Below are 26,398 nucleotides of genomic sequence, written 5' to 3'. Positions count from 1 at the left end.
GTGTGAGCGCCCCCTGCTGGCCCCCACTAACACCTCTTCCAGCAGCAACCAAAATTGGGTAGGAACTCTAGTCCATCAGTGTTCATTTCCTCGGCGATAATGTTGGTCAGTAAATTGTCTCTCTTGTTTTTTAGTCAATGAGGACAAAACATTCACAGCAATGACCAGGACTAAATTGCTTTTCGACTTTTTTTTGCGTAAATTAAGAGGAGACAAAATTACGCTCGATTATGTTTGACTCAGACTGAAATTAATTGAGTCACCTTGAGGTTCACCTTTGGCCATTTACTTTCAGTCTGGCACACTGTGGTTGTAGTAATTAGAATTTAAAGGAGAGCACCTTGATTAGAAAAAGAGAAGGCACAGCATGCAACGATTACTTGTAGTACTCCTTGCTTTGACCTGGAAGAAGATCTAGGAGAGAGATCACCTTACTGGCCCATCTTGCATGAGGAATTGGTCTCGTCGCAGACCCCAGCTGGCTCTCCAGGAGACACACAGACAGGGGAGAGAGAGAAGCTGGGGGTCAGAGCGCAGGGTCGGCCATTGATACGGCGCCCCTGTAGCAGCTGGGGTGAAGGGACCCTCGCTCGGGGGCCCCAACGGAGTCGGATTCCTCTGCTGGCCGCGGGATTCGAACCGGCAAACCCCTTCCAGCCACAGAGCCACAGCTCCGCCCCCAGTTCTTGGGCTGTTAGCAACAGTGATCGAGTCAGGAGTGAGGTGGACCATCTCACCAGACGCCAACCTAGCTCTGAATGTCGCCAGGACCCAAGAACCCATCGCGCGCTTCCTCACATTCCTTGGACTGCGGAGTCGGAATAAGGCACAGCCTGCATCGGCACTTTCTGCGGGGCTTAAAGAAACATGGTATGGGGAAGCAGCAGCAGAGCAGCAAGCTCTGTGGGCCACAGGATTTGAACTGGCAACCCTTCTAGCCCCCCGACCAGGGGGTTGGGCAGTACCTCATGCTCTTATAATCACTGAAGATAAAGAAACATAATGGGCTCTCATTACTAGTTAAAAAACGCCGACACATTTGAATCACAACATGAGTCACAGCCCCCAGACACTGATGCACTGATAAGACATCCATTTTTTAGCTAGCGAACAAATGAAAAAGAAGCTCAAAATAAACATATTTTTTAGTTCGCATATTGGGAAATTATTCACGATGTCTTGGCTGGAGATGAATGCGGAAGCTACTCTTTTGAAATGCGAGTTAGTTACACACGCTGTGCGCGCGCTCGCTGCATATCCGCTTCAAGATAGAGCTCGGTCAGAAATAATGTGGAAAAAAAAGTTGCCTTTGTTCATTTTCTTAAAGGTAACAGTGAGTCTGTAAAATGCGTCTGTGGACGGTTCATTTCAAGGCATGCAATAATCAGAAAATAACGTTTAATTGTATTTAGTTTATGTGGCTGTTAAAGCATATATATATAGCTTGTCCTGTCTGGTTTTAAAAAAAATTAAAAATATTAGCAATGGAGCCAAAATGGATTTTCTTATTAAAAAAAGATTCATACAATATCTTATTCTTTATGATTTACCATTTATTGCATTTGATAGTTGTCCTCTCTGGGGATAAATACACTTTAGGTTGTGCAACAAAGACTTGGTAGAATTGAATCAGATGTGTGACCTTGTTTTTTCTTGAAAGTTAAGGATCTGCTCTAATCACATTTCTTGCTTAACATGGTAAGTTAGAAGGTGTTACACCATTACACGCCTATCCAATGAGAACAGTCTTAATTGTAACTTACACAGGGCTAAGCCTAACATTCCAAGACCACATAGGAATATAAAGACTATAAAAAATTATTCAGACTTAATTCATTTTAAAATGGAAGAGAACCTAAAAACGCTACACATTTTACTGTAAATTTCGTTGACTAGACTCACTTAAAAGTGGGCGGCTACAAAGCAACTATGACTAATAAGACATTTCGGGAACGAGTGAAGGTTTGTCCCATGCTGAAAAGAGAAGAAAAGAAACGTTTTCAGCTGCGGAGCCTTCTTCGGATGACGCAGCTACCAACTTGAACTAAAAGACGTTTTAGTGGCCTTGACTAAGTCGATGAATCAATCAAAAGCTGGTGACCAAATTGGTGCCTCTTCAAATCACCTGACAGGGAAGAAAACTCTTCCCACAGTGCCTTTAGCCGAACGGTCTCCTGTGCGAACGTGCCGGTGAGCTCCCCCCCACTAACTGCTGCTAAACGGTTTATCTCCTGTGTGAAGGCGCTGGTGCTGTTTCAAGGGGTACGACTGACTAAAACTCTTCCCGCACTCGCTGCAGCTGAACGGTTTCTCTCGCGTGTGGATGCGCTCGTGGGCCCTTAAGGTACTCGACTGGCTAAAGTTCTTCCCGCACTGGCTGCAAACGAAGGGCCTCTCTCCCGTGTGCACGCGCAGGTGATCTCTCAAGGTACTGGGGTCGCCGAAGCTCTTCCCGCACTGGCTGCAGTAGAACGGCCTCTCGCCCGTGTGGACGCGCTGGTGCGACCTCAAGTTGCACAACAGGCTGAAACTCTTGGCGCACTGGCCGCAGCCGAAGGGTTTCTCTCCCGTGTGCACGCGCAGGTGTCTCTTCAGGAAGTGGGACTGGCTGAAGCTCTTCCCGCACTGCGCGCAGCTGAACGGCCTCTCTCCCGTGTGGATGCGCTGGTGGGCCCTTAGGTTACTCGCGTCACTGAAACTCTTCGCGCACTGGCTACAGCTGAACGGCTTCTCTCCCGTGTGGATGCGCTGGTGTCTCCTCAAATGGTATACGAAAGTAAAGCACTTCCCACACTGGCTGCAGTTGAATGGTTTCTCTCCCGAGTGAATGCGCTGGTGGGTCTTCAAGGTGCCTAGATGAGTAAAGCTTCTACCACACTGACTGCAGCTGAACGGCCTCTCTCCCGTGTGGATGCGCTGGTGGGCTTTTAAGGCACTTGGGTCACTGAAGCTCTTCCCGCACTGATGACAGCTGAACGGCTTCTCTCCCGTGTGGATGCGCTGGTGGGCCCTTAAGGCACTGGCGTCTCGAAAACCCTTCCCGCACTGGTCGCAGCTGAAGGGCCTCTCTCCCGTGTGAATGCGCAGGTGTCGCCTCAGGTGGTGCAGCTGACTAAAACTCTTCCCACACTGGCTGCAGATGAAAGGCCTGTCTTCCGCCTGCAGGTGCGGGTAGGGTTGGGAAATGCTGGACTGACAGAAAGGCTGCTCCTGTCCCTGCCATAAGGGCAGTATGTCCACTCCATCTGAGCAAGACCTGGACTGATCCTCTCCATCGTGTCCCCCAGTGGACTGCACAGAAGTGTGGACCATCTGGGGCTCCTTCTCCAGCTCTGAAAGACAAAACCCATCCAGGTCATTCAGTTGTTCCTCTCCGTGCCCAAGAACAGACACACACTCATTAAATTCAATCATTTTCTCAGTAACCAGATTATTAAACCTGTGTGTAAGGTCATCAGATACGAAGGGATCATATGATTGTTTTCGGACTCTGCAATGACAGCCTGTCCACTTGAACAGAACAAGGCCTGATTATCATCAAGCCTTGTAGGTGCTGCTGTTGCTCCTTTCTGTCCTGACTCTCTTCTGGGTGCTGTGAAATAGTCCTGATCTCTTCACCAGGTACATCAGTCTGCTGCTCTGCAGGATCAATCAACTGGTCAGTCCTATTATCCAGGTCCTGCTCTGTAAGATTAAATGCTCTGTGCTCTTTAAGAACATCCAGTTCTTCGCTGTGCTCTTGTAAAGTGACAAGAGCCCAGTTCATAATATTGTATGGGTCCAGATTGGTCATCTTTTCTATAAAATAATAAGATACTAAGAGCCCAGGTGTCTCTCTCTCTGTCTTCATCACGGGCACAGAGTCCAGATCCTCCACCCTCTGTCTGCTCTCTGTGTGCTGCTGCTCACCAAGTGTCTCTTTCCCGTGTGCGGCGGTGAGCTCTGTCTCCTGCATCAGACGGGAGCCCCACTCCTCCTCCTCCTCCTCGCTGTGCTGCTGTTCAAGAGGAGCCCTGTCCCCAGCGTCAGGGAGAGCGCTGGCCTCTGACCCTGAAAAACACAGGACAAAAGGACAAGACCTTTAACATGGGATGAAAGTAGAATTTAAAAAGCAAATAACACTGCAGAGAGACAAGAACACAAACTGTAAGATCTAGGGGATTTTTAGCATCTAGACAGACCACCACAGAATACTAAAGCAGCCCAATGTTCACTTGAACCTTTCATAAGGTGTTAATTTAGTCGACAAAAATGACGACAGAATGTTTTGTCAGCAAATTCCAAAATAATCCACAACGATAATGACAAGGACTTGATTGCTTTGCATTTCTGCTTCAGTGCACTAAGATGAGACAAAATAATAATAATAACATCACTTTATTAACCCTTGACAATTTCTTGCAGTAGGAATTATCTTTTCGCAGACCCCAGCTTGCTCTCCAGGAGACACACAGACAGGGAGAGAGAAGCTGGGGGTCAGAGCGCAGGGGCAGACATTGTACGGCGCCCCTGGAGCAGCTGGGGTTCAGGGCCTCGCTCAGGGGCCCCAACGGGGTAGGATTCCTCTGCCGGCTGCGGGATTTGAACCGGCAAACCCTTCCAGCCACAGGCGCAGATCCTGAGCCAACAGTGCCACCGTTCCGCCCCAAAAAATGACCTACTGGATCAAAACTCAGCGTGAAATTAATTTTGCAACATGAGATTCACTATCAGCGTATTTACTTTGGCAAATAGCAGGCTGGCTGAAATGGGTACAATCCTAAGTCTGAGGCTGTGTGTGGACTGTGCAGTGCCTAAAGCCGATGAATCTGTAAAAATCGCTGATATCAGGATGTGCCACTTTCCATCTTTTTCCAACATTTCTGGATGGTCTTTTCAACACCTCACATCAGGGTGGCAAAACGAGATGTAGACACTAGGCTCACCAGATTCAAGACAACAAAAAACTTTAGAGGAGACAGACGCGCTTGCGGTTCTCCTCGCTCTCAGCTGGAAGAAAGAGATCTGGCAGAATTTAGTGGATAATTAAACCAAAAAAAAACTCTTGTACAACATTACTGAAGATCGACAGAACTCAGCCTGTCACAGGGAGGGCAGAAGGGGTGCCCAAGTGAGCCCTTTTAAAACCAAATGATGGCTCAGCCACAATTGCACTTAGGTGCAAAGATGATGGTATATTATGACAATGCTCCCCACAGACAATTTATATATAGCAAAAAAAACCACAAAGTTAAACTAGTACACACACAAAAAAAAACAGTTCTACCACACTTAGGTCCTATCAGCTCCACACTGTAGCGATAGCGAGACTTAAACCCAGTTAGATCTCTCCCCCCCTTCCTAAATAGGTACCATATAGCCCTCCCCCTTTGGACTGTTACAAAATTATGGAGCTGCATTTCACCCCAGATAAACTAATTTCCCTAACGTGGGAATTCCTTCTTTCTTTTAAAGAATAGTGTAAACAGAATGTAAAAACAAAAAAAAACACCAACCCTGAATACATTTCACTTATTTTTAACCTCCTGTAAAAATGGTACTTCCTTTACCGGAAGACGTGCGCACGCCCCACTCCACATTGGCATTATAAAGCCCAGCCCAGAGCAACACGGAAGAGACAAACGGACAGAGCGCTCTCTCGCACAGATAAGTACAAAAAAAGAGAAACAGAGTTTGTGTCTGTGTCTCTTCAGGTAACAGAAACAGATTTTGAAATAAGAGGTAATAATGTATTATTGCGTGTCTGAAAATAGGTAAACTGCTAGCCAAGCCCCGAGTGTGCACCCTCATGAGCTAGCTAGCCGACAGGAAAGTGTATGCGCGATCGTGTGTAACTCAAGATGGATAACGAGTGTCTTGTAATGTACTGTCTGCGGACAGTGACAGAGATCCCTCTGTCACACCGCCACATTATGAGTTGAAATCTACGATACATCTGAAAAAACATCTGAGGTGCAGCACCCAGACACTGGCATTAAGATCTCTTTTCTGCATTACAGCTAGTCACCAAATTAACTAGAAAACTAAGCAGGAATTAACGGTTTACGGCTTGCATATTGGGAAATTAGGAGGAAACAATACCGATAGGACTACTATAACCTCGGCACTTAACTCAGCGGATTTAAAGACATAACCTAGATTGGATGCAAGCCTCTCATTTAACTCTCGTGTTAAAACGGTATCGAAAACACGCTTCCTACAGTTAAGAAAGATTGCAAAACCAAGGCAGTTTCTCTCCACTCAAGACACAGAGAAATGAGTACAGGCTCTTGTATACAGCAGGTTAGGCTACTGCAATGCCCTACTATCAGGGAGCACCCAAAAAGCACTCTTTCAACACCGAATTCAGAATGCAGCATCTGGAATTGTTACTAAGACCAGAAAGTACGACCATATAACTCTTAAACTTAGCTCTCTTCATTGGCTTCCTGTCAGGGACAGGGCGGACGTCAAAATCCTTCTACTTACAAGGCTCGCAGAGGTCAGGCAGCTGTCGATCTAACGGAACTTATTAATGTTGACCATCTTAGTCGCCTGCTTAGATCACAGAACGCAGGTCTTCTTCATATTCCACGCATTCACAAAATAACAGTTGGGGATCCAGCCTTTAGTTACAGGGCCCCTAGCTTATGGAACGGTCTCCCACCCCATATTCAGGATGCCGAGTCAATCTCAGCCTTCAAATCCAGATTGAAGATCTATTACTTCAGCCTAGCCTACTCACACCTTACATCATAGCCTGATGCAAATGGCATTGTGCGTCTCTGTGTTGGCCCACCAGGTAGATACATCTGTTCTGACCAAACTCTCCTATTCTCCTCCCCACATGTCTGTGCTGGGCACCATCTGAGTTATATGCTCCATCACTGCCATGGATTCCAAGAGAGACATCGTGGATATAGCTATCGTTTAGGAGGAATTCACTGGTCTACAGAGATCTGCCTGGAGTACTGACACACAGAAGACATGATGGATGGATGGATGAATACCCTCATCGTTTCCTTTTTTTAATTGTATAATGTGAGCATGCCCAAAGGGGCTAATTTACGCGATAGGCTACTTCAAATTGTCAGTTACACGACTACGACGCTTAAGCCACTCCTACTTGACATTTCAGTTAAGGAGTTGGGAAGACGACCCTCCCCCCTTCCCTCTGGGTGCCTGAGTTGTCGCCATCTTTAATAATAATAATAATAATAATAATTGTTGTTTACACTTATAGAGCGCTTTTCTGGACACTCCACTCAAAGCGCTTTACAGGTCATGGGGAATCCCACTACCGCCACCAATGTGCAGCCCCCACCTGGATGATGCTCCAGTCCGCTCCCCACACACCAGCTCTCAGTGGGGAGGAGATCAGAGGGATGAAGCCAGTTCAGAGAGGGGGGTTATTAGGAGGCCATGATGGGTAAGGGCCAATGGGAAATTTGGCCAGGACGCCGGGGTTACACCCCTACTCTTTTCGAGATTTTGAATGACCACAGAGAGTCAGGACCTCGGTTTTACGTCTCATCCGAAGGATGGCGCCTGTTTACAGTCCAGTGTCCCCGTCACTATACTGGGGCATTAGGACCCACACGGACCGCAGGGTGAGCGCCCCCTGCTGGCCCCCACTAACACCTCCTCCAGCAGCAACCTGAGTTTAACCATTTTAACAGTTCTGTGTCTGAATCGCTGCGGGCGTACAGAAAAAAGTGAATCCCAACTACAATTGCAAAAGCTTAGGTATACAAAAAAAATAAAAATCATAGAACGTTGTGTGTTACAAAATAACATGCAAACCTGAAGCAGACGTGGCAGAGAGTGAGGATCTTGAATAATCAGGTGCATTTCTGGCAGTTTGAAGAGTATGAAGGTTTGAAAGGATAGGGAGCCAGAAATTCAGCTCACAGGACAAACAGAGCAATTCGGTCAGAGAGCCCTGTATGAATTAATAGCAAACATGGTTTCATAAAAGGCTTCTCAATGAGTTGAACATTCAGGTAGACTGTCAGGGTAAAGATCAGGCGGAGCAGTGGCTCTGTGGCTCAGGATCTGCCCCTGTGGCTGGAAGGGTTTGCCAGTTCAAATCCCACAGTCATCAGAGAAATCCTACTCCGTTGGGGCCCCTGAGCGAGGCCCTTCACCCCAACTGCTCCAGGGGCGCTGTATAAATGTCTGCCCCTGCGCTCTGACCCCCAGCTTCTCTCTCTCCCTGTCTGTGTGTCTCCTGGAGAGCCAGCTGGGGTCTGCGACAGGACCAGTTCCTCATGCGAGAAATTGTCAAGGGTTAATAAAGTGATGGTATTATTAAAGGATTTAAAAATATATTTTGTTAAAGCACATCAGTTCTCTTTTTTTTTGCAATACATAAAACATTTCCCAATTTTTAGCCTTCGTCACGCAGCTGGGCACGGCCTTCGTCACTAATGGAACCACAAAGACATTATCTAAAGATTTTTAATTCAATGCTGGTAGCAGGATGAACGCAGGACTCAGCAGCTGTCAGGTTGAGCTCAGTGCAGATTTGGTTGCAGGATGTCAACAGGGGAATCAGGTCTTTAGAAATAACTCACTTCGAGAAGGAGATTTTCCAGAAGACGTATAAATCCAGCAGGATAGAGAAAGCCCATGAAATAGGTAGTCGGATTGATCGGATTAGTACGCAAAGCCCTTTAGCACAGAGAGTGTGATCAGAGAGGAAAAAACGGTTTACTTTAGATCTTTTTTTTTCTGAACCAGGGAAAACCTGTTCGTGTTTCTCTATAGCAATAACGTTTTTTTGTTATTTTATATAGCACCTTTAAAATTAGCATCTCAAAGCGATACGCTAGGTGTAAAGAGATAAGTTCACCTTATTAACCCTTTACAATTTCTTGCATTAGGAATGATCTTTTCGCAGACCTCAGCTGGCTCTCCAGGAGACACACAGACAGGGAGAGAGAGAGAAGCTGGGGGTCAGAGCGCAGGGTCAGCCATTTATACAGCGACACCTGGAGCAGCTGGGGTGAAGGGCCTCGCTCAGGGGGCCCCAACGGAGTAGGATTCCTCTGCCGGCTGTGGGATTTGAACTGGCAAACCCTTCCAGCCACAGGGGCAGATCCTTAGCCACAGAGCCACCACTCCATCTGGTGCAATGCTTACAAAAACAGTTATAAGGGCCTTACAAATTACAAAGTAGATGTAAGAAAGACAAGCAGTTCGACGTGCCCCCGAAATTAGAAAACGAAGCAGATACAGACATTATGTCTTCTGAAAAGAAAGGTTCTGAGGTTAGATTTAAATGCACTCAGGGCGGGTGACATATCCCTGGGGACACCGATTCAGAGCTCTGGGGTGCAGCTAGAGAAGGGCCCTGTGTCACCCACAGAAGGTAGATGATCTTGATGACCAGAGTCGGGCGAACAGAGGTCGCAAGGTGGGGAGTAGATCGATAATAAACCAGACAGGTCCTGAACGGGGATGAGGATGTTGAGGTGGACTCGAAACCCGACAGGCAGCCAGTACAAGGACTTGAAGACAGGCGTAATGTGCTTGCTTGCTAGCGACCCGGTCAGGATTCTGGCTGTCAAATGCTGAACAGATTTGGAGATAGCTCAGTGTGGATTGAATTACCCCCCAGTGAACAGGATGTGCATTTATGAATTCTAGAAAAGAAAAAAAAAACCTCTCTTAGTTCGTTCTGCTCCCTTGAAAAACAGAAAACCCATCGAATTCCATCCCTTTTCTAATCTCTCTATCCAATACAGACAAGCTGGAATCTATCCCAGCATGCCACAAACACAAGACACCCTGTACGTAGCCCCAGTCCATCACAGGGCAGGCACACAGACACAAACACACACTCACAATAGGATCAGTATCCCCCATAAGCCAATTAAATCATATCACCTGGAGAAATCCTACGGATCACAGAGAGAACATGCAAACTCAATACATAGTACCCCAGTATTTGACCCTGCAAGACAGTACTGCTCACCACTGTACTACCATCAGAAATGGATGGAAATCTTAGTCATCTGTCTAGTTTAAAGAACTGCAAGCATAATTTAATTTTGAAAGCCACTGAGACAACTGTTGTATTTGTGAGAAGACATACAAAAAGAATCATAACAACAACTGTGCCATCTTATTCCTTAGTTAAGACATTTGATTTTTATAAACAGTTGACACTGATTATCCAATCATTTGGAAGAACAAATGGCTTCTGCAAAAATAAATCTAAACGGTGAGAAAGATGTCTCATGATAATGGACTTAGAAGTCAAAGAGAAATAACATTGTTTAATTTTAAACACTAAGTTATATACGCAGAAGCAATAATAATAATAATGGTTGCTTACACTTATATAGCGCTGTTCTGGACACTCCACTCAAAGCGCTTGACAGGTCATGGGGAATCCCACTACCGCCACCAGTGTGCAGCCCCCACCTGGATGATGCGACGGCAGCCATAGTGCGCCAGAACGCTCCCCACACACCAGCTCTCAGTGGGGAGGAGAGCAGAGTGATGAAGCCAGTTCAGAGAGGGGGGTTATTAGGAGGCCATGATTGGCGAGGGCCAATGGGAAATTTGGCCAGGACACAGGGGTAACACCCCTACTCTTTTCCAGAAACGTCCTGCGAATTTTTAATGACCACAGAGAGGCAGGACCTTGGTTTTACATCTCATCCGATGTTTAACTCGGTACTGCCTTCCTCCCTGAGAGCGCACAGAGGGCGGTGCGCTATTTTCCCAACCTCTGAATTGGAAACAAAAGACCTGATGACCTGCTTCACACCACAGGAAGAGAGGAGGAATGTGATTTTTGGCTGAACGAAACGCATGTTACATTTATGAAATTCAAGAATTATAAACGTTAAATTCAAAAGTCTAAAACCGACCGCATACACAAATCATAGGGAAAATAATTTCCCATTGGTTGCACATACAAAGTGTTTTTTTTTAATCTAAACCCATCTTTATAGCTTTTAAAGTCATGCAATGTTTAAGCTGGGCAGAAACACGTCATTGTATATTATTTTTTTATCTAAAAAGCATGGTAAAAAACACTAAGACTGAAACAAAGGCCGGTCACAACATTTATACCTAACATAATACTTATGTTATCATAATACTAGCACAACTTGATTAACACTTACACTACTCTTAGACTAGGGCAGGTTTTCAACTGAATTATTATGGCATCAAAAGACCTAGTTATTAATAATATCAGTGAGATAAAGAACGTGTATATTACGTTTTCTGTTCTGTAGTAATATTTTAAGTACCTCATGCAGTAATTACCCTATAGTTATGACAAATTCAGTATTATTGGAAGCCCCTACTGAATAAACTGCAAATAATGTTGCTTTGAAACTTTGAATAAACGTCCTTTGAAAAAATAATTTCAGCACAACTTATAGGAAAGTACAGAAGTATTAACAGTGATGTCATAAACAGATCTTCTTATAGAGGGACATCGTATGAATCTTTCCTAATAAGATTTATTACTAATCAAAAAGAAATGGCTTACTCTACAGATATTTGACATTTCTGGGGGATCAATACTCTTTAGACTGTCCAACAAAAACTTTTTGAAAAATCTTTATAAAAATGTGTTGCCCATTTTCTTAGATACCCTAAATCGTAATAAATAAAATAAATGTAATTATTTTACCTTTATACATTTTATTTTACAAATAAATTAAAATACTGTGGCTAAAACTCATTTGGTTTTAATCAATTTAATTAAGACTAATTCTCACGTCTTCAGACTGTGCGACAAAACCTTGTGCTTCTTGACAAAATCTTACAAAATGTGTTAACTATTTATTTAATACATTTATTATTTATTACAATTTAGTATTTATTATACCTTTATTTTAAGGTATTTGTATAATAAAATGTATACTTAAAATGCGATTAAACTAATTTTGTTTTAAGCACTGTAATTAAGCTAATTAAGACCAATTAGAGTGAAAACTGGGTTGACTGGAATCAATTAAAAATGGATGACTGGATGGTGGCTATGACTAACAGACACTTTCCTTGACCTGGCTAAGACTATATCAAAAACTGGAGACTAAATTAACACTGCAAACAAGTACACAGAAAACTAACACTCAGAATTAACAACTTCAAATACCTCTATGGACAGTGACAACCAGCACTGCCAGCAAAGTGGTTGGCCAGCAGCCATCTCACCCTGCAACTCACAACTGGCAGCCCCCCCCACTGTAGCTCAGCAGGTGTGAGCCTGGTCAGTACCTGGAGGGGAGACTCCTGGGAAAAACTAAGGCTGCTGCTGGAAGAGGTGTTAGTGGGGCCAGCAGGGGGCGCTCTCACCCTGCGGTCTGTGTGGGTCCTGATGCCCCAGTATAGTGACGGGGACACTGGACTGTAAACAGGCCTTCGGATGAGACGTAAAACCGAGGTCCTGACTCTCTGTGGTCATTAACAATCCCAGGGCGTTTCTCGAAAAGAGTAGGGGTGTAACCCTGGCGTCCTGGCAAAATTTCCCATTGGCCCTCACCCATCATGGCCCCCTAATAACCCCCCTCTCTGAACTGGCTTCATCCCTCTGCTCTCCTCCCCACTGAGAGCTGCTGTGTGGGGAGCGTTCTGGCGCACTATGGCTGCCGTCGCATCATCCAGGTGGGGGCTGCACACTGGTGGCGGTAGTGGGATTCCCCATGACCTGTCAAGCGCTTTGAGTGGAGTGTCCAGAACAGCGCTATATAAGTGTAACTCCAGTGACACTCCAGTACATGAACACTGCACTAAGAGAGAGAGGGGGGTTCAAACAGACACACTGACTGGACACTCCAGTACATGAACACTGCACTGAAAGAGAGAGGGGTGTTCAAACAGACACACTGACTGGACACTCCAGTACATTAACACTGCACTGAGAGAGAGAGGGGTTCATACAGACACACTGACTGGACACTCCAGTACATGAACACTGCACTGAGAGAGAGAGGGGTTCATACAGACACACTGACTGGACACTTCAGTACATTAACACTGCACTGAGAGAGAGAGGGGTTCATACAGACACACTGACTGGACACTCCAGTACATGAACACTGCACTGAGAGAGAGAGGGGTTCATACAGACACACTGACTGACTGGACACTACGGTACATTAACACTGCACTGAGAGAGAGAGAGAGGGGTTCATACAGACACACTGACTGGACACTCCAGTACATTAACACTGCACTGAGAGAGAGGGGTTCATACAGACACACTGACTGGACACTCCAGTACATGAACACTGCACTGAGAGAGAGAGAAGGGTTCATACAGACACACTGATTGGACATTTGTATTATAATAATGTTATATTTTATACCGTATATATATATATTTCCTAATAACGTCGGATTTAAAGAAACAGATACTGAATCTGAACGAGTCGTTTTCAGCACCCTAACCGGACAATAACAGTTCAGTTTCCAGTCAGATTATCCCGTTGCTACATCCCACTTCATTCTGCATCTCTCCACTGGATTCTCACCAGTGAGGAAGTTTTTAAACACACACACACACTGACTTCATACAAGTCACCCCACTGACCTGACAGCTCCGGTTCCGTGTCCGTTTCTTCTTTGATTTCTACAGTGACTTCCCAGGGAAGCGTGTGTCCATCACGATCTGTCTGTCCCTGATCTCCCGACTCCTTCTCCCAGAACCGCAATCTCACCTTCAGCCTCTCGTTTTCCCTCTGCAGCCGCGCCATCTCCCCCCCGACACTGTCCTCCACACACTGGGTGATCTTAAACACGGCCCGTCTCACCAGGAGCTGGGAGACGCCGCGGAGTTTGTCCTGAAACTCGTTCTCGGAGTCAGACTTCCTGTTTCGGAAGACGTCCGCCACTTCGTACACGATCGATTTGAGCACCACCTGCATGAACGAGTCAAGCTGGGTTTGCAGATCCAGCAGATACTCCGCCATCCTTCGTCAGAGCCGGTTGGCAACAAAGGCGGAACTGCGGAGTTGAAGCGCAAAAACGAACGGTCTTAAGTTTTTTATTCTTCACAGATCCTGTGTTCAGGCCCGTATTCCGTTCGAGCATAAGCACAGCCGACAAATCGTAGCGTGGTAAGCAAAAAAAAAAAAGCAAAATAACTTTCTTCTTGATTATTTAGCGCAAACAACTAACTCGCTCGCCGCCACGTGTGTGGGATATTTGTTGAGGCGCGCAGCGTGATGGCGTCATCCTCGGGCGCCGCTGCCGCTTCAAAACAACAGAGGAGCGGTGATTGAGACCGAGATGTTTCTGCCACCAGATATAAACCTCCTCACACTTCCTAGCGCCCTCTACTCAGGAGGAGTGAATCACCTGCCAGTTACGCAGTTTAGTGTGAATTTTGCGAAACTGAACATTGATTTCCACGTTTTACTTGCAGGACACTCTGATGCACATTATTAATCCGCGCAGGATTTCATGTGAAGCTCTTATTAAGTCGAAGCACGCATCACTGATCGCCTGCTCTGCTCCGTTTCGTGATAAAATATTAAAGCGATGTCTGAATAAGTCACTGAACTGACTTAGTTTCAGACCCAACTGAAAGGCGGACAATAATTGAACAGATTTGATCCTTCTCTTGCCCCTCCACCACCCACCCAAATTCATCTGATCGAACTAATACATTTTCAGTTCCTTTCATTTTCTTTATAAGTTGCGTTCAGTGTTGTTTTGTTGTTGTTGTCATTATCTTCCCCTTGTATTTTTCTTGCTGTTTTACTGTCTCTTCCCACCCCCAGGCAGAGACTGAAAACATGCCGAAACCCTGTTTTCACCCTGTGTTTGGGCAGCGTCAGTCTGGGCAGGGAAAGTAAATTACCCAGCCCCAGTGGCGCAATTGGTCAGCGCGTGTTACTTATAATAATAATAATTACTGACACTTATATAGCGCTTTTCTGGACACTCCACTCAAAGCGCTTTACAGGGAATGGGGAATCCCCTCCACCACCACCAATGTGCAGCCCCCACCTGGATGATTCGACGTCAGCCATAGTGCGCCAGAACGCTCCCCACACAGCAGCTCTCAGTGGGGAGGAGAGCAGAGGGATGAAGCCAGTTCACAGAGGGGGGTTATTAGGAGGCCATGATTGGTAAGGGCTGATGGGAAATTTGGCCAGGACACCAGGGTTACACCCCTACTCTTTTCGAGAAACGCCCCGGGGTTTTTAATGACCACAGAGAGTCAGGACCTCGGTTTGACATCTCATCCGAAGGACGGCGCCTGTTTACAGTATACTGTCCCCGTCACTATACTGGGGCATCAGGACCCACGTGGACCGCAGGGTGAGAGCGCCCCCTGCTGGCCCCCACTAACACCTCTCCCAGCAGCAACCTTAGTTTTTCCCAGGAGGTCTCCCATCCAGGTACTGGCCAGGCTCACACCTGCTGAGCTTCAGTGAGGGGGCTGCCAGTTGTGAGTTGCAGGGTGAGATGGCAATACTAACCCTGACAGATATAATATCAAATAAATCCACAACACAAGTCATGTTGATCTCCTTTCCTCCTTTATTTCTTATCTACACTCTGGTTTATCGATTTTTCCTTTTTTCCTCGTGCGGAGACTCCTTTCCTCTGGATTCTCAACTTTATTTCTGTATTGTTTTTCCCAGCTCCTTTCTTCTCTTCATTCGAGTCTGGCGAGGTGTCGGGCTCCCCCGAAACAATAGCTTGAGCAGTTTCTCTGCAATCTGCAAACATGAAGAAGAAAAATCATACATTCTGCTCTTCCTACGAATTATAGCACTCCTGCTGCTGCTTACAACAGTAAAATCCCCCCTTCCGTTTATAGTACTGTAACGCAGATGTCACCGCCCTCCCCTGTGATGGCAGGACCCACAGCCGCTGGGCTGGGGGGAGATCTCCCTTTAGCTCAACAGGCTGGGTCCCTGTTGAGTGACACCGGAGGCCCCCGGGTTCGAGCCCCCCCCCCCCATGGTGGTGGGGGGCCGACCTGACGCGGCAGCAGGCGAGGGCGCCCGCCTGAACCCCGTAGCGGTGTTACATTGGTGTCAGCAGTGGGATGGGATAGCCCTTCGCCGAGGACGATGGAGTCTGGACTTACCTAGAGGCTGCTCCTCTCCTCCTTCGCTCTCGTCTTCTGAGCTTTCGCTTCTCTCTTCTTCTCTTTCCCCACCGCCTGCTTCAACTGTGCCTTCTCCTCCTTTCTCAAGAGATTCCTCCTCTTCTCCTCCTCTTCTTCCAAACGTCTCCTCCTCTTCATCTCCTCCTTCTCCATGATTTTCCTCCTCTGCTGCTCCTGCTTCAGCTGCTCCTTCTCCTCCTTTTCCAAGATTTTCCGCCTCTCCTCCTCTTTCTCCAGAACTCTCCTCCTCTGCGACTCCTCCTTTCCCACGATTTTCCTCCAGTTCTCCAACTCTTTTTCAAAAGCTCTCTCCCTCTCCCTCTCCTCCTTCTGCGCGATTTTCCTCCTCTTCCCCTCCTCTTTTTCCAAAACTCTCCTCCTCTCCCTCTCCTCCTTTTCCGCGATTATCCTCCTCTCCTCCTCCTGCTTCCTCTGCTTCTTTTCCTCCTTTTCTGTGATTTTCCTCCTCTCCTCCTCCCGCTTCCTCCGCTCCTTCTCCTCCTTTTCCAGGATTCTCCTCCTCTCCTCCTCCTCCTGTTCCAAAGCTCTCCTCCTCTCCATCTTCTCCTTCAGCTGTTGCTTCTCCGAGACTCTCCTCCTTTCCTCCTCCTCCTCCAGCCGTTTCTTTTCCTCCTTTTTACAGACTCTCCTCCTCTCCTTCTCCTCCTCCGCCTCTTTCTTCTTCTGCTTCCTCAACAGCATCATCCTCTCCCTCTCCTCCTTTGCTTGTTTCCTTTCCTGCTCTTCCCAAAGCCTCCTCCTCTCCTTCTCCTCCTCTGCCCGTTTCTGATTCTCCTCCTCAAGCCAGTTCCTCCTCTCCTCCTCCTGAGCTCGCCTCCACGCCTCCCTTGCCTTCTGCCTCCTCTCCTCCTCCTGCTGCAGGCGTTTCTCCATCCCCCGAGCGAAGGCCTTCCAGCTCCTCCGCTCCTTCTCCTCCTGTCTCCCCTCCTGCTTCTGCTGCTCCCTCCTGTTTTCCTCCGCCTCCCGGGCACGTCTCCTCTCCTCCTTGTCCACTGTCCTCCTCATCGCGTTTGCCGCCTTGGTACGTTTCCTCTGCTGCTTCTCCTCAGTCTTTCTCCTCTGCTCCTCCTCCTTCTCCTGTCTCCTCTTCTCCTCCTCCAGCGCCTTCCTCCTGGCCTCCTCCTCCTTCTCCCATTTCCTCTGCTGTTTCTCAAACACTTTCCTCCTCACCTCCTGCACCTTCCTCCTCTCCTCCTCCAGCTTCCTCCTCTCCTTCTCCTCCTGCGCCTCCCGTCTCTGTTCCATCAACCTCCGTTCCCACTTCTGTCTCCTCTCCTCATCCTGCTCCTGGGTGTTCAAGGACCCATGCCTTCTCTTCAGCTCTGTAGAGTCACTCTCATCCTCATCGACCCCAGAACAGCACAGCATCCTGGTGAAGGAACGGGAGGAGCTGACCTGCTGAGAGAGAGAGGAGTTACTACAGACACACTGACTGGACACTCCAGTACATTAACACTGCACTGAAAGAGAGAGAGGGGTTCATACAGACACACTGACTGTCTGGACACTCCAGTACATTAACACTGCACTGAGAGAGAGAGAGGGGTTCATACAGATACACTGACTGGACACTCCAGTAAAGGTTCACTCCTCACCTCTCCTGGAGTCTCAGGAGCTACAGCTCCAGGAGGCTTGTCTCCAGGGCGTGGGTCCTCCTGCCTCTCCTGCCTCCCCTGCCCCTTCTTCCTCTTCCTCTTAGTCTTCTTCACCCCAGCCTTCTCCTGGGAGGTGATGGGAGGGAGGCGAGGGAGGGGTCTGGGGACAGGCAGCTGGCTGGACAGTGGGGCAGTGACCTGGGGCAGGTCAGCGTCAGGATGGGAAGAGGCGGACACGTTGTCCTCTTCGTCTTTGTCAGGGTCCACTTGGAAAGCACGCCCCCCGGAACCTGGGCACTGAAGACAGACACAGGACTGCTGGGGACAGTTCTTGACTTCTTATTATTAATATACCCTCAGTATACAGCATTGCGGCTGTAATAAGGTCCTGTACAGGTGAGTCTGTACAGTGTGTCCAATAAGAGTCTGTACAGGTGAGTCTATACAGTGTGTCCAATAAGAGTCTGTACAGGTGAGTTTGTACAGTGTGTCCAATAAGAGTCTGTACAGGTGAGTCTGTACAGTGTGTCCAATAAGAGTCTGTACAGGTGAGTTTGTACAGTGTATCCAATAAGAGTCTGTACAGGTGAGTCTATACAGTGTGTCCAATAAGAGTCTGTCCAAATGAGACTATACAGTGTGTCCAATAAGAGTCTGTACAGGTGAGTCTATACAGTGTGTCCAATAAGAGTCTGTCCAAATGAGACTATACAGTGTGTCCTAATAAGAGTCTGTCCAGGTGAGACTATACAGTGTGTCCAGTAAGCGTCTGTCCAGATGAGACTATACAGTGTGTCCTAATAAGAGTCTGTCCAGGTGAGACTATACAGTGTGTCCAGTAAGCGTCTGTCCAGATGAGACTATACAGTGTGTCCAATAAGAGTCTGTACAGGTGAGTCTGTACAGTGTGTCCAATAAGAGTCTGTACAGGTGAGTCTATACAGTGTGTCCAATAAGAGTCTGTACAGGTGAGTTTGTACAGTGTATCCAATAAGAGTCTGTACAGGTGAGTCTAAACAGTGTGTCCAATAAGAGTCTGTACAGGTGAGTCTATACAGTGTGTCCAATAAGAGTCTGTCCAAATGAGACTATACAGTGTGTCCTAATAAGAGTCTGTCCAGGTGAGACTATACAGTGTGTCCAGTAAGCGTCTGTCCAGATGAGACTATACAGTGTGTCCTAATAAGAGTCTGTCCAGGTGAGACTATACAGTGTGTCCAGTAAGCGTCTGTCCAGATGAGACTATACAGTGTGTCCAATAAGAGTCTGTACAGGTGAGTCTGTACAGTGTGTCCAATAAGAGTCTGTACAGGTGAGTTTGTACAGTGTGTCCAATAAGAGTCTGTACAGGTGAGTTTGTACAGTGTATCCAATAAGAGTCTGTACAGGTGAGTCTATACAGTGTGTCCAATAAGAGTCTGTACAGGTGAGTTTGTACAGTGTGTCCAATAAGAGTCTGTACAGGTGAGTCTGTACAGTGTGTCCAATAAGAGTCTGTACAGGTGAGTCTATACAGTGTGTCCAATAAGAGTCTGTACAGGTGAGTCTATATAGTGTGTCCAATAAGAGTCTGTACAGGTGAGTCTATACAGTCTGTACAGGTCTATTTATATAGTGAGTCCTAATAAGAGTCCAGATGAGACTATACAGTGTGTCCAATAAGAGTCTGTCCAAATGAGACTATACAGTGTGTCCAATAAGAGTCTGTACAGGTGAGTCTATACAGTGTGTTCAATAAGAGTCTGTCCAGATGAGTCTATACAATGTGTCCAATAAGAGTCTGTCCAGGTGAGACTATACAGTGTGTCCAGTAAGAGTCTGTCCAAATGAGACAATAGAGTGTGTCCAATAAGAGTCTGTACAGGTGAGTCTGTACAGTGTGTCCAGTAAGCGTCTGTCCAGATGAGACTATACAGTGTGTCCAATAAGAGTGTACAGGTGAGTCTGTACAGTGTGTCCAGTAAGCGTCTGTCCAGATGAGACTATACAGTGTGTCCAATAAGAGTCTGTCCAAATGAGACTATACAGTGTGTCCAATAAGAGTCTGTACAGGTGAGTCTATACAGTGTGTCCAATAAGAGTCTGTCCAGATGAGTCTATACAATGTGTCCAATAAGAGTCTGTCCAGGTGAGACTATACAGTGTGTCCAGTAAGAGTCTGTCCAAATGAGACTATACAGTGTGTCCAATAAGAGTCTGTACAGGTGAGTCTGTACAGTGTGTCCAGTAAGAGTCTGTCCAGATGAGACTATACAGTGTGTCCAATAAGAGTCTGTCGAGATGAGTCTATACAGTGTGTCCAATAAGAGTCTGTACAGGTGAGTCTGTACAGTGTGTCCAGTAAGCGTCTGTCCAGATGAGCCTATACAGTGTGTCCAATAAGAGTCTGTACAGGTGAGTTTGTACAGTGTGTCCAATAAGAGTCTGTACAGGTGACCCACACAAGGACAGAGGTTCTGTTTTCTTCTCACCTGTCTCTGAGTCTCAGGAACTCCCAAGTTCCTCAAAGGAGGGGGCTCCTCCGGGGGTTGATGGCAGTAGCATGGCACAGTCAGGGGGTTCCCTGAGCTCAGCAGGGTCACAGGCGATTGAGGAGGGAGGGCCCAGGGGCGCGGAGGTCCAGGAGAGGGAGGGGTGGACAGCTCGGTTTCTTTAACAGGCTCGCCCAGCTGGATCGTGCGTCTCCTGAGCTGTGGAGACTGAAGACACACAGAAGAGTGTGTCCAGATGAGACTATACAGTGTGTCCAATGAGAGGCTGTACGGGTGAGTCTGTACAGTGTGTCCAATAAGAGGCTGTACAGGTGAGTCTATACAGTGTGTCCAATAAGAGTCTGTACAGGTGAGTCTATACAGTGTGTCCAATAAGAGTCTGTACAGATGAGACTATACCGTGTGTCCAATAAGAGCCTGTACAGGTCTGTTTATATAGTGAGCCCTAACAGGTCACTATATAAACAGGTCAGACTGTCCTAAGACTGCTACAGAGAGGAAAAACTGAACCTGCGATTCACAGACCTCGGCCACAGCGTCTCCCAGGTACTTCTGCAGGATGAGGTCGAGCTCGGCCGCAGCCTGGCGGAAGCACTCGTCCACCTCGGAGAAGTCACACTGGGCCTTCATGTTCTCGAAGTAGGACTTCAGTGTCTCCTTCGCCTCCTCGTAGTCGTCCTGCTTCATGATTCCTGCGCCCTGCAGCGGAACGAAGGGGGAAGGGAGGATCAGGCAAAGCTGTCCTGACCCCAGGTCCGGGGGGTGCTGTCAAACCACACCCCCCCCGTTATCAGAGCTTCGCCGTTTCAATTTTGGGATTGGGTTCAAGTTTCTGATCATCTCCACCCTGAAACCCCACTAACTCAGTACCCACTCCTGTACCAGAGAGGGAGAACAAGCACAGTGAACCATCAGCATATCTCAAAAATGCTCCACAGCGCCAGGCAGGGGGACAAGGGGTGGAACTGTGGTGTCTCTCTGACATAATTACCAGTAGAGAGCCAAGAGTCACCCCACTCTTGAGAGAGCCAATAGAGAGAGGAGGAGTCACCCCACTGTTGAGAGAGCCAAGAGAGAGGGGGAGGGTCACCCCACTGTTAATAGAGCCAATAGAGAGAGGGGGAGGGTCACCCCACTGTTGAGAGAGCCAACAGAGAGAGGGGGAGGGGTCACCCCACTGTTGAGAGAGCCAATAGAGAGAGGGGGAGTCACCCCACTATTGAGAGAGCCAACAGAGAGGGGGAGGGTCACCCCACTGTTAATAGAGCCAATAGAGAGAGGGGGAGGGTCACCCCACTGTTAATAGAGCCAATAGAGAGAGGGGGAGGGTCACCCCACTGTTGAGAGAGCCAATAGAGAGAGGGGGAGGGTCACCCCACTGTTGAGAGAGCCAATAGAGAGAGGGGGAGGGTCACCCGACTGTTAATAGAGCCAATAGAGAGAGGGGGAGGGTCACCCCACTGTTGAGAGAGCCAATAGAGAGAGGAGGAGGGTCACCCCACTGTTGAGAGAGCCAATAGAGAGAGGGGGAGGGTCACCCCACTGTTGAGAGAGCCAAGAGAGAGGGGGAGGGTCACCCCACTGTTAATAGAGCCAATAGAGAGAGGGGGAGGGTCACCCCACTGTTGAGAGAGCCAACAGAGAGAGGGGGAGGGGTCACCCCACTGTTGAGAGAGCCAATAGAGAGAGGGGGAGTCACCCCACTATTGAGAGAGCCAACAGAGAGGGGGAGGGTCACCCCACTGTTAATAGAGCCAATAGAGAGAGGGGGAGGGTCACCCCACTGTTAATAGAGCCAATAGAGAGAGGGGGAGGGTCACCCCACTGTTGAGAGAGCCAATAGAGAGACGGGGAGGGTCACCCCACTGTTAATAGAGCCAATAGAGAGAGGGGGAGGGTCACCCCACTGTTGAGAGAGCCAATAGAGAGACGGGGAGGGTCACCCCACTGTTGAGAGAGCCAATAGAGAGAGGAGGAGTCACCCCACTGTTGAGAGAGCCAATAGAGAGAGGGGGAGGGTCACCCCACTGTTGAGAGAGCCAATAGAGAGAGGGGGAGGGTCAGCCCACTGTTGAGAGAGCCAATAGAGAGAGGGGGAGGGTCACCCCACTGTTGAGAGAGCCAATAGAGAGAGGGGGAGGGTCACCCCACTGTTAATAGAGCCAATAGAGAGAGGGGGAGGGTCACCCCACTGTTGAGAGAGCCAATAGAGAGAGGAGGAGTCACCCCACTGTTAAAAGAGCCAATAGAGAGAGGGGGAGGGTCACCCCACTGTTGAGAGAGCCAATAGAGAGAGGGGGAGGGTCACCCCACTGTTGAGAGAGCCAATAGAGAGAGGGGGAGTCACCCCAATAGAGGGGGGTGTCACCATGCTGTTGCCATCGATGACCAAGAGTCTCACCACCCGCTGTATGATGCCCCCTAGTGGTGACCTGCAAGCGGTGCGTCTTTCACCCACCCACTTGAAATCACAATAACCGAGAGGGGGTGATCTTGGAAAGCTGAGGGGGACAGGCGTGTCAGCCCAGCCCCTGTGTACCGGGGGGGGGGTTCCAGGGACTCACCGATCCCTCCGATCCAAACTCGGCCAGGACCTCGTCGTACAACTCCAGGCAGTCCAGCTGGACAGAGGACATGGCGTTCTGAGCCCAGGTGCGCACCTGGCCCTCCTCCGCCTGGAGCAACCCCTCCATCTCGACCCGCACTCCTTCCCTGAGCCGCCACAGGGCCGTCTGGGCAGTGCTGGGGCCAGGGGGTGTGCGAGGGGGCACGCGAGGGCGTACGGGGGTGTCCAAGGAGGAGGTCCGCGCCCTGTCCCTCTGGAGATCCCTCTCCGGGCCTTTCGGCCTGTCCACCGGCTGGGTCTCGGTCTCCTGCCGGGCGATTGGTTGGCTGGCCTGAGGGGACAGGGGCGCAGAGAGAGGGCAATGAGGAGGACAGACAGAGGACCTTCTCGAGGAGGACAAGCTCCGGTCTCCCGGCAATCCCAGTCCCCCCCATCATTACAGCTGAGAGCAAACGTTCCGACAGATGTCGCAGACACGTCAGGCTCACGGACTCACAGCTCTCGGCTGCCTGGGGCGAGAGGCGGGGGGAGTCTGGTCCCTCTCCCTCCGACAGTCCGCAATCGTCTCCTGATGGATCTGCAGGAGGAGAGATACTGTCCCATCAGATGACAGCAGCAGACCTGACCCAACCCCACCTCCCCTTTCACACACACACACCCACACACAGAGGCATGACTGTGTCCCCTTCATCATCACCTCCACCATCACAACCCCCACTGTCTTCATCACCTTCATCACAACCTGCACCATCACAAGATCCACTATCTTCATCATCATCATCATCATCTGCACCATCACAACCCCCACTGTCTTCATCACCATCATCATCATCTGCACCATCACAACCCCCACTGTCTTCATCACCATCATCATCACCTGCAGCATCACAAGCTCCACTATCTTCATCATAATCACCTCCACCATCACAACCCCCACTGTCTTCATCACCATCATCACAACCTGCACCATCACAAGCTCCACTATCTTCATCATAATCACCTCCACCATCACAACCCCCACTATCTTCATCACCATCATCACCACCTGCACCATCACAAGATCCACTATCTTCATCATCATCATCTGCACCATCACAACCCCCACTATCTTCATCACCATCATCATCACCTCCACCATCACAACCCCCACTATCTTCATCACCATCAACATCACCTGCACCATCACAAGCTCCACTATCTTCATCATAATCACCTCCACCATCCCAATCTCTACTATCTGTATCACCATCATCACCTGCACCATCCCAATCTCTACTATCTTCATCATCATCACCTCCACCATCACAACCCCACTATCTTCATCACCATCATCATCATCTGCATCATCACAAGCTCCACTATCTTCATCATCATCACCTCCACCATCACAACCCCCACTATCTTCATCACCATCATCACCACCTCCACCATCTTCATTATCATCACCTGCACCATCACAACCCCCACTACCTTCATCACCGTCATCATCACCTGCACCATCACATCCCCCACTATCTTCATCATCATCACCTGCAGCATCCCAATCCCCACTATCTTCATCACCATCACTTCCACCGTCCCAATCTCTACTATCTTCATCGCCATCATCACCACCTGCAGCATCACAAGCTCCACTATCTTCATCACCATTCTAAAAACCGATCAACTCCACTCACTTCATCGTGACCACCATTATGTCCACCATCATCAGCAGCAGCTCCTTCATCAAGACCATCACCCCTCAAGACCACCACTATCATCCGCATCCCCATCATCATCCTGAGCAGAACCCGCTGGTTGTCTTACTCTGGAAGAGTCTTTGCTCACAGCCTCAGCGTTGGTCGCCCCTCTCCGGCCTTTCAGGGCCACGCCCGTCTCTACTTTAGTCTCACCAGCAGAAGCCGACCAAGTTTATATGTCTCAGGACAGGCTTATTTTTAGTCAAACGGTATCAAACATTTGGGAAAGAGCATTGAAAACTGAGCAGGGCAGCAGGAGGCACGTCTTTACATAGAGGGTTGCGGGGGTGTGGAACGAGCAGTCGAATCATGTTGTTGAAGCCGATATCCTGGCTTATCTCATGAGGCCCCACGGTCAGGACAGGGAGGCACTGCTGTACACAGAGGGTGGTGGGGGTATGGAACAAGCCACCCCACCACGTTATTGAAGCCAAGACTCACGTTTCTCTGGGATCTGCCCCAGGCCTCGGTGCGACTCCCCACTCTCAGCCTGGCCAGCTCATTCTCGTCTTGAGCGAGTCTCTCCCGGCGGCGCTGGGGAGGAGGAAACAGAGTTGCCAGCCAGCCACCCAAACACATCTTCGTCATAATAATCATCATCATCATCATCATCATGGCCTAAGATGACCCTACATGACAGTCGTCCTCGATCTAGAAGCAGTGTCCAACCCTCAGCTATCCGGCTTCATGATCCCCCCAACATCCCAGCTGAGACCTGTTGATGGGCCAGTTCTCCCAGACCAGGAGTCTCAAGCCCCATTCCAGTCCCTAGAGAGCCAGGTGCATCTCCAGGTTTTCTTTCGAACTGGGGCTAGCCAATTAACCAATTAAGCTCATTATCTTCTCAAGTAAGATGTGGAAATAACGTGTTCAATGATATCTTTTATCTGCTGACGACTCCAAAAGCTTCAAGGCACAGATAAATATTGTAGGCCTGTGAAAAGGTCGTTTTTGTTGAATTAAAAAAAAAAAAATAGATACACTTTGGAACAGAGATCTTGGGTGGACAGAAAACCAGGAGACGGACCAGATCCTCTAAGAATGAGAGTTTGAGAGCCCCCCTGTCTCACACACACACACCCTCTCACGCCTGAATAATAATAATAATAATAATAATAATAATAATAATAATAATAATAATAATAATAATAATAATGCAGACTCACTGTTCTTGGGGACTTTCGTCTGGCTCCACAACCTGCATCGGCTGAGTCTCCTGCTACCTCCATCCTGATCTGGGGATGTCAGACACAGTTCTGTTACAGACAGGGGCTGGACCAGACTCACAAGCGCACACACACAGCCTCAGACACACACACTTCCACATACTGACACACGCGCAGATCCCCACAGGGAGAGTCTTTCTCTTCCCCAAGAGAGGACGGCAGAGCCCCCGCTACAGCGGTGGGCTGTCACTTCAGGAGGAGGAGGAGGAGGAAGAGGAGGAGGCACAATATGTAGAAGACCAGCAGTGGACTCACAGCTCTCTGGGCTTGGGACCTGACTCTCGAACCCGTCTCCAGTCTCTGGACATCTTCCCCGCTCGCCGCTGTTGACATCTGTGGACAGGGCAGTCTCGTTGGACGAACGCGTTCGACCAGACTTCACTCTCACAGTCAATCAATCAATCAATCAATTAATCAATTGTTTCTTATATTGTGCCTTTTAATCCAGAGCATCTAGAAAACTAGAGTCTAAGTATGTTATGCTGTAGATTCTGAAGTAACTGCTTGGATAATCCAACAACCATTGTTGTTACTGCTGCTACTGCTACTATTCCTACCACAACCATTACATCAGATTATTATCCTTATTCTGAGACTAATACTCCTGCTACTATACTGCTGTCATTACTACTAATAGTGATAAAAATAGGGCACTCACAGCTCTCTGGACTTTGGTCCGGA

The 26,398-nt window shown here is 48.3% G+C and overlaps 3 protein-coding genes across 3 annotated transcripts in view; all 3 read right to left on the bottom strand.

Annotated features, from left to right (window-relative positions):
• LOC107076061 (zinc finger protein 271-like) overlaps positions 1-26,398 on the bottom strand; it is a 179,142-nt gene that overhangs the window by 83,825 nt on the left and 68,919 nt on the right. The gene's annotated exons all lie outside the window — the stretch shown is intronic.
• On the bottom strand, positions 1,521-14,191 carry LOC138243261 (oocyte zinc finger protein XlCOF6-like). The gene is made up of 3 exons (XM_069198804.1): positions 13,544-14,191; positions 3,910-4,050; positions 1,521-3,332 (listed from the first exon to the last, which is right to left on the bottom strand). The coding sequence occupies exons 1-3, from the start codon at positions 13,920-13,922 to the stop codon at positions 2,206-2,208; spliced, it is 1,647 nt and encodes a 548-aa protein (XP_069054905.1). The 5' UTR covers positions 13,923-14,191; the 3' UTR covers positions 1,521-2,205.
• LOC138242631 (trichohyalin-like) lies at positions 15,484-25,070 on the bottom strand. The gene is made up of 9 exons (XM_069198180.1): positions 24,933-25,070; positions 24,559-24,639; positions 23,249-23,329; positions 22,751-23,083; positions 20,712-20,885; positions 20,166-20,393; positions 17,695-17,991; positions 16,058-17,494; positions 15,484-15,683 (listed from the first exon to the last, which is right to left on the bottom strand). Exons 1-8 carry the CDS (start codon positions 25,068-25,070, stop codon positions 16,058-16,060), a joined length of 2,769 nt encoding a protein of 922 aa, XP_069054281.1. The 3' UTR covers positions 15,484-15,683.

Source organism: Lepisosteus oculatus, chromosome 14 (genome assembly GCF_040954835.1).
Source record: "Lepisosteus oculatus isolate fLepOcu1 chromosome 14, fLepOcu1.hap2, whole genome shotgun sequence".
Classification (NCBI taxonomy): Eukaryota; Metazoa; Chordata; class Actinopteri; order Semionotiformes; family Lepisosteidae; genus Lepisosteus; species Lepisosteus oculatus.
Note: the sequence above shows the minus strand (reverse complement) of the source record. Positions and strands in the feature narration are given on the sequence as shown.

What these genes read in the sequence shown, in the direction of transcription:
- LOC138243261 (XM_069198804.1), bottom strand. Translation starts at nt 13,922, where the DNA reads ATGGCGGAGTATCTGCTGGATCTGCAAACCCAGCTTGACTCGTTCATG. An exon ending in CACGGAACCGGAGCTGTCAG is followed by an intron (nt 4,051 to 13,543) that starts GTCAGTGGGGTG and finishes TGTGTTTTTCAG; the next exon opens with GGTCAGAGGCCAGCGCTCTC. An exon ending in ACACGGGAAAGAGACACTTG is followed by an intron (nt 3,333 to 3,909) that starts GTGAGCAGCAGC and finishes TTTGTCTTTCAG; the next exon opens with AGCTGGAGAAGGAGCCCCAG.
- LOC138242631 (XM_069198180.1), bottom strand. Translation starts at nt 25,070, where the DNA reads ATGTGTTTGGGTGGCTGGCTGGCAACTCTGTTTCCTCCTCCCCAGCGC. An exon ending in GGGGCAGATCCCAGAGAAAC is followed by an intron (nt 24,640 to 24,932) that starts GTGAGTCTTGGC and finishes TCTGCTGGTGAG; the next exon opens with ACTAAAGTAGAGACGGGCGT. An exon ending in TTCCTGAGACTCAGAGACAG is followed by an intron (nt 17,992 to 20,165) that starts GTGAGAAGAAAA and finishes GTCTGTCTTCAG; the next exon opens with TGCCCAGGTTCCGGGGGGCG.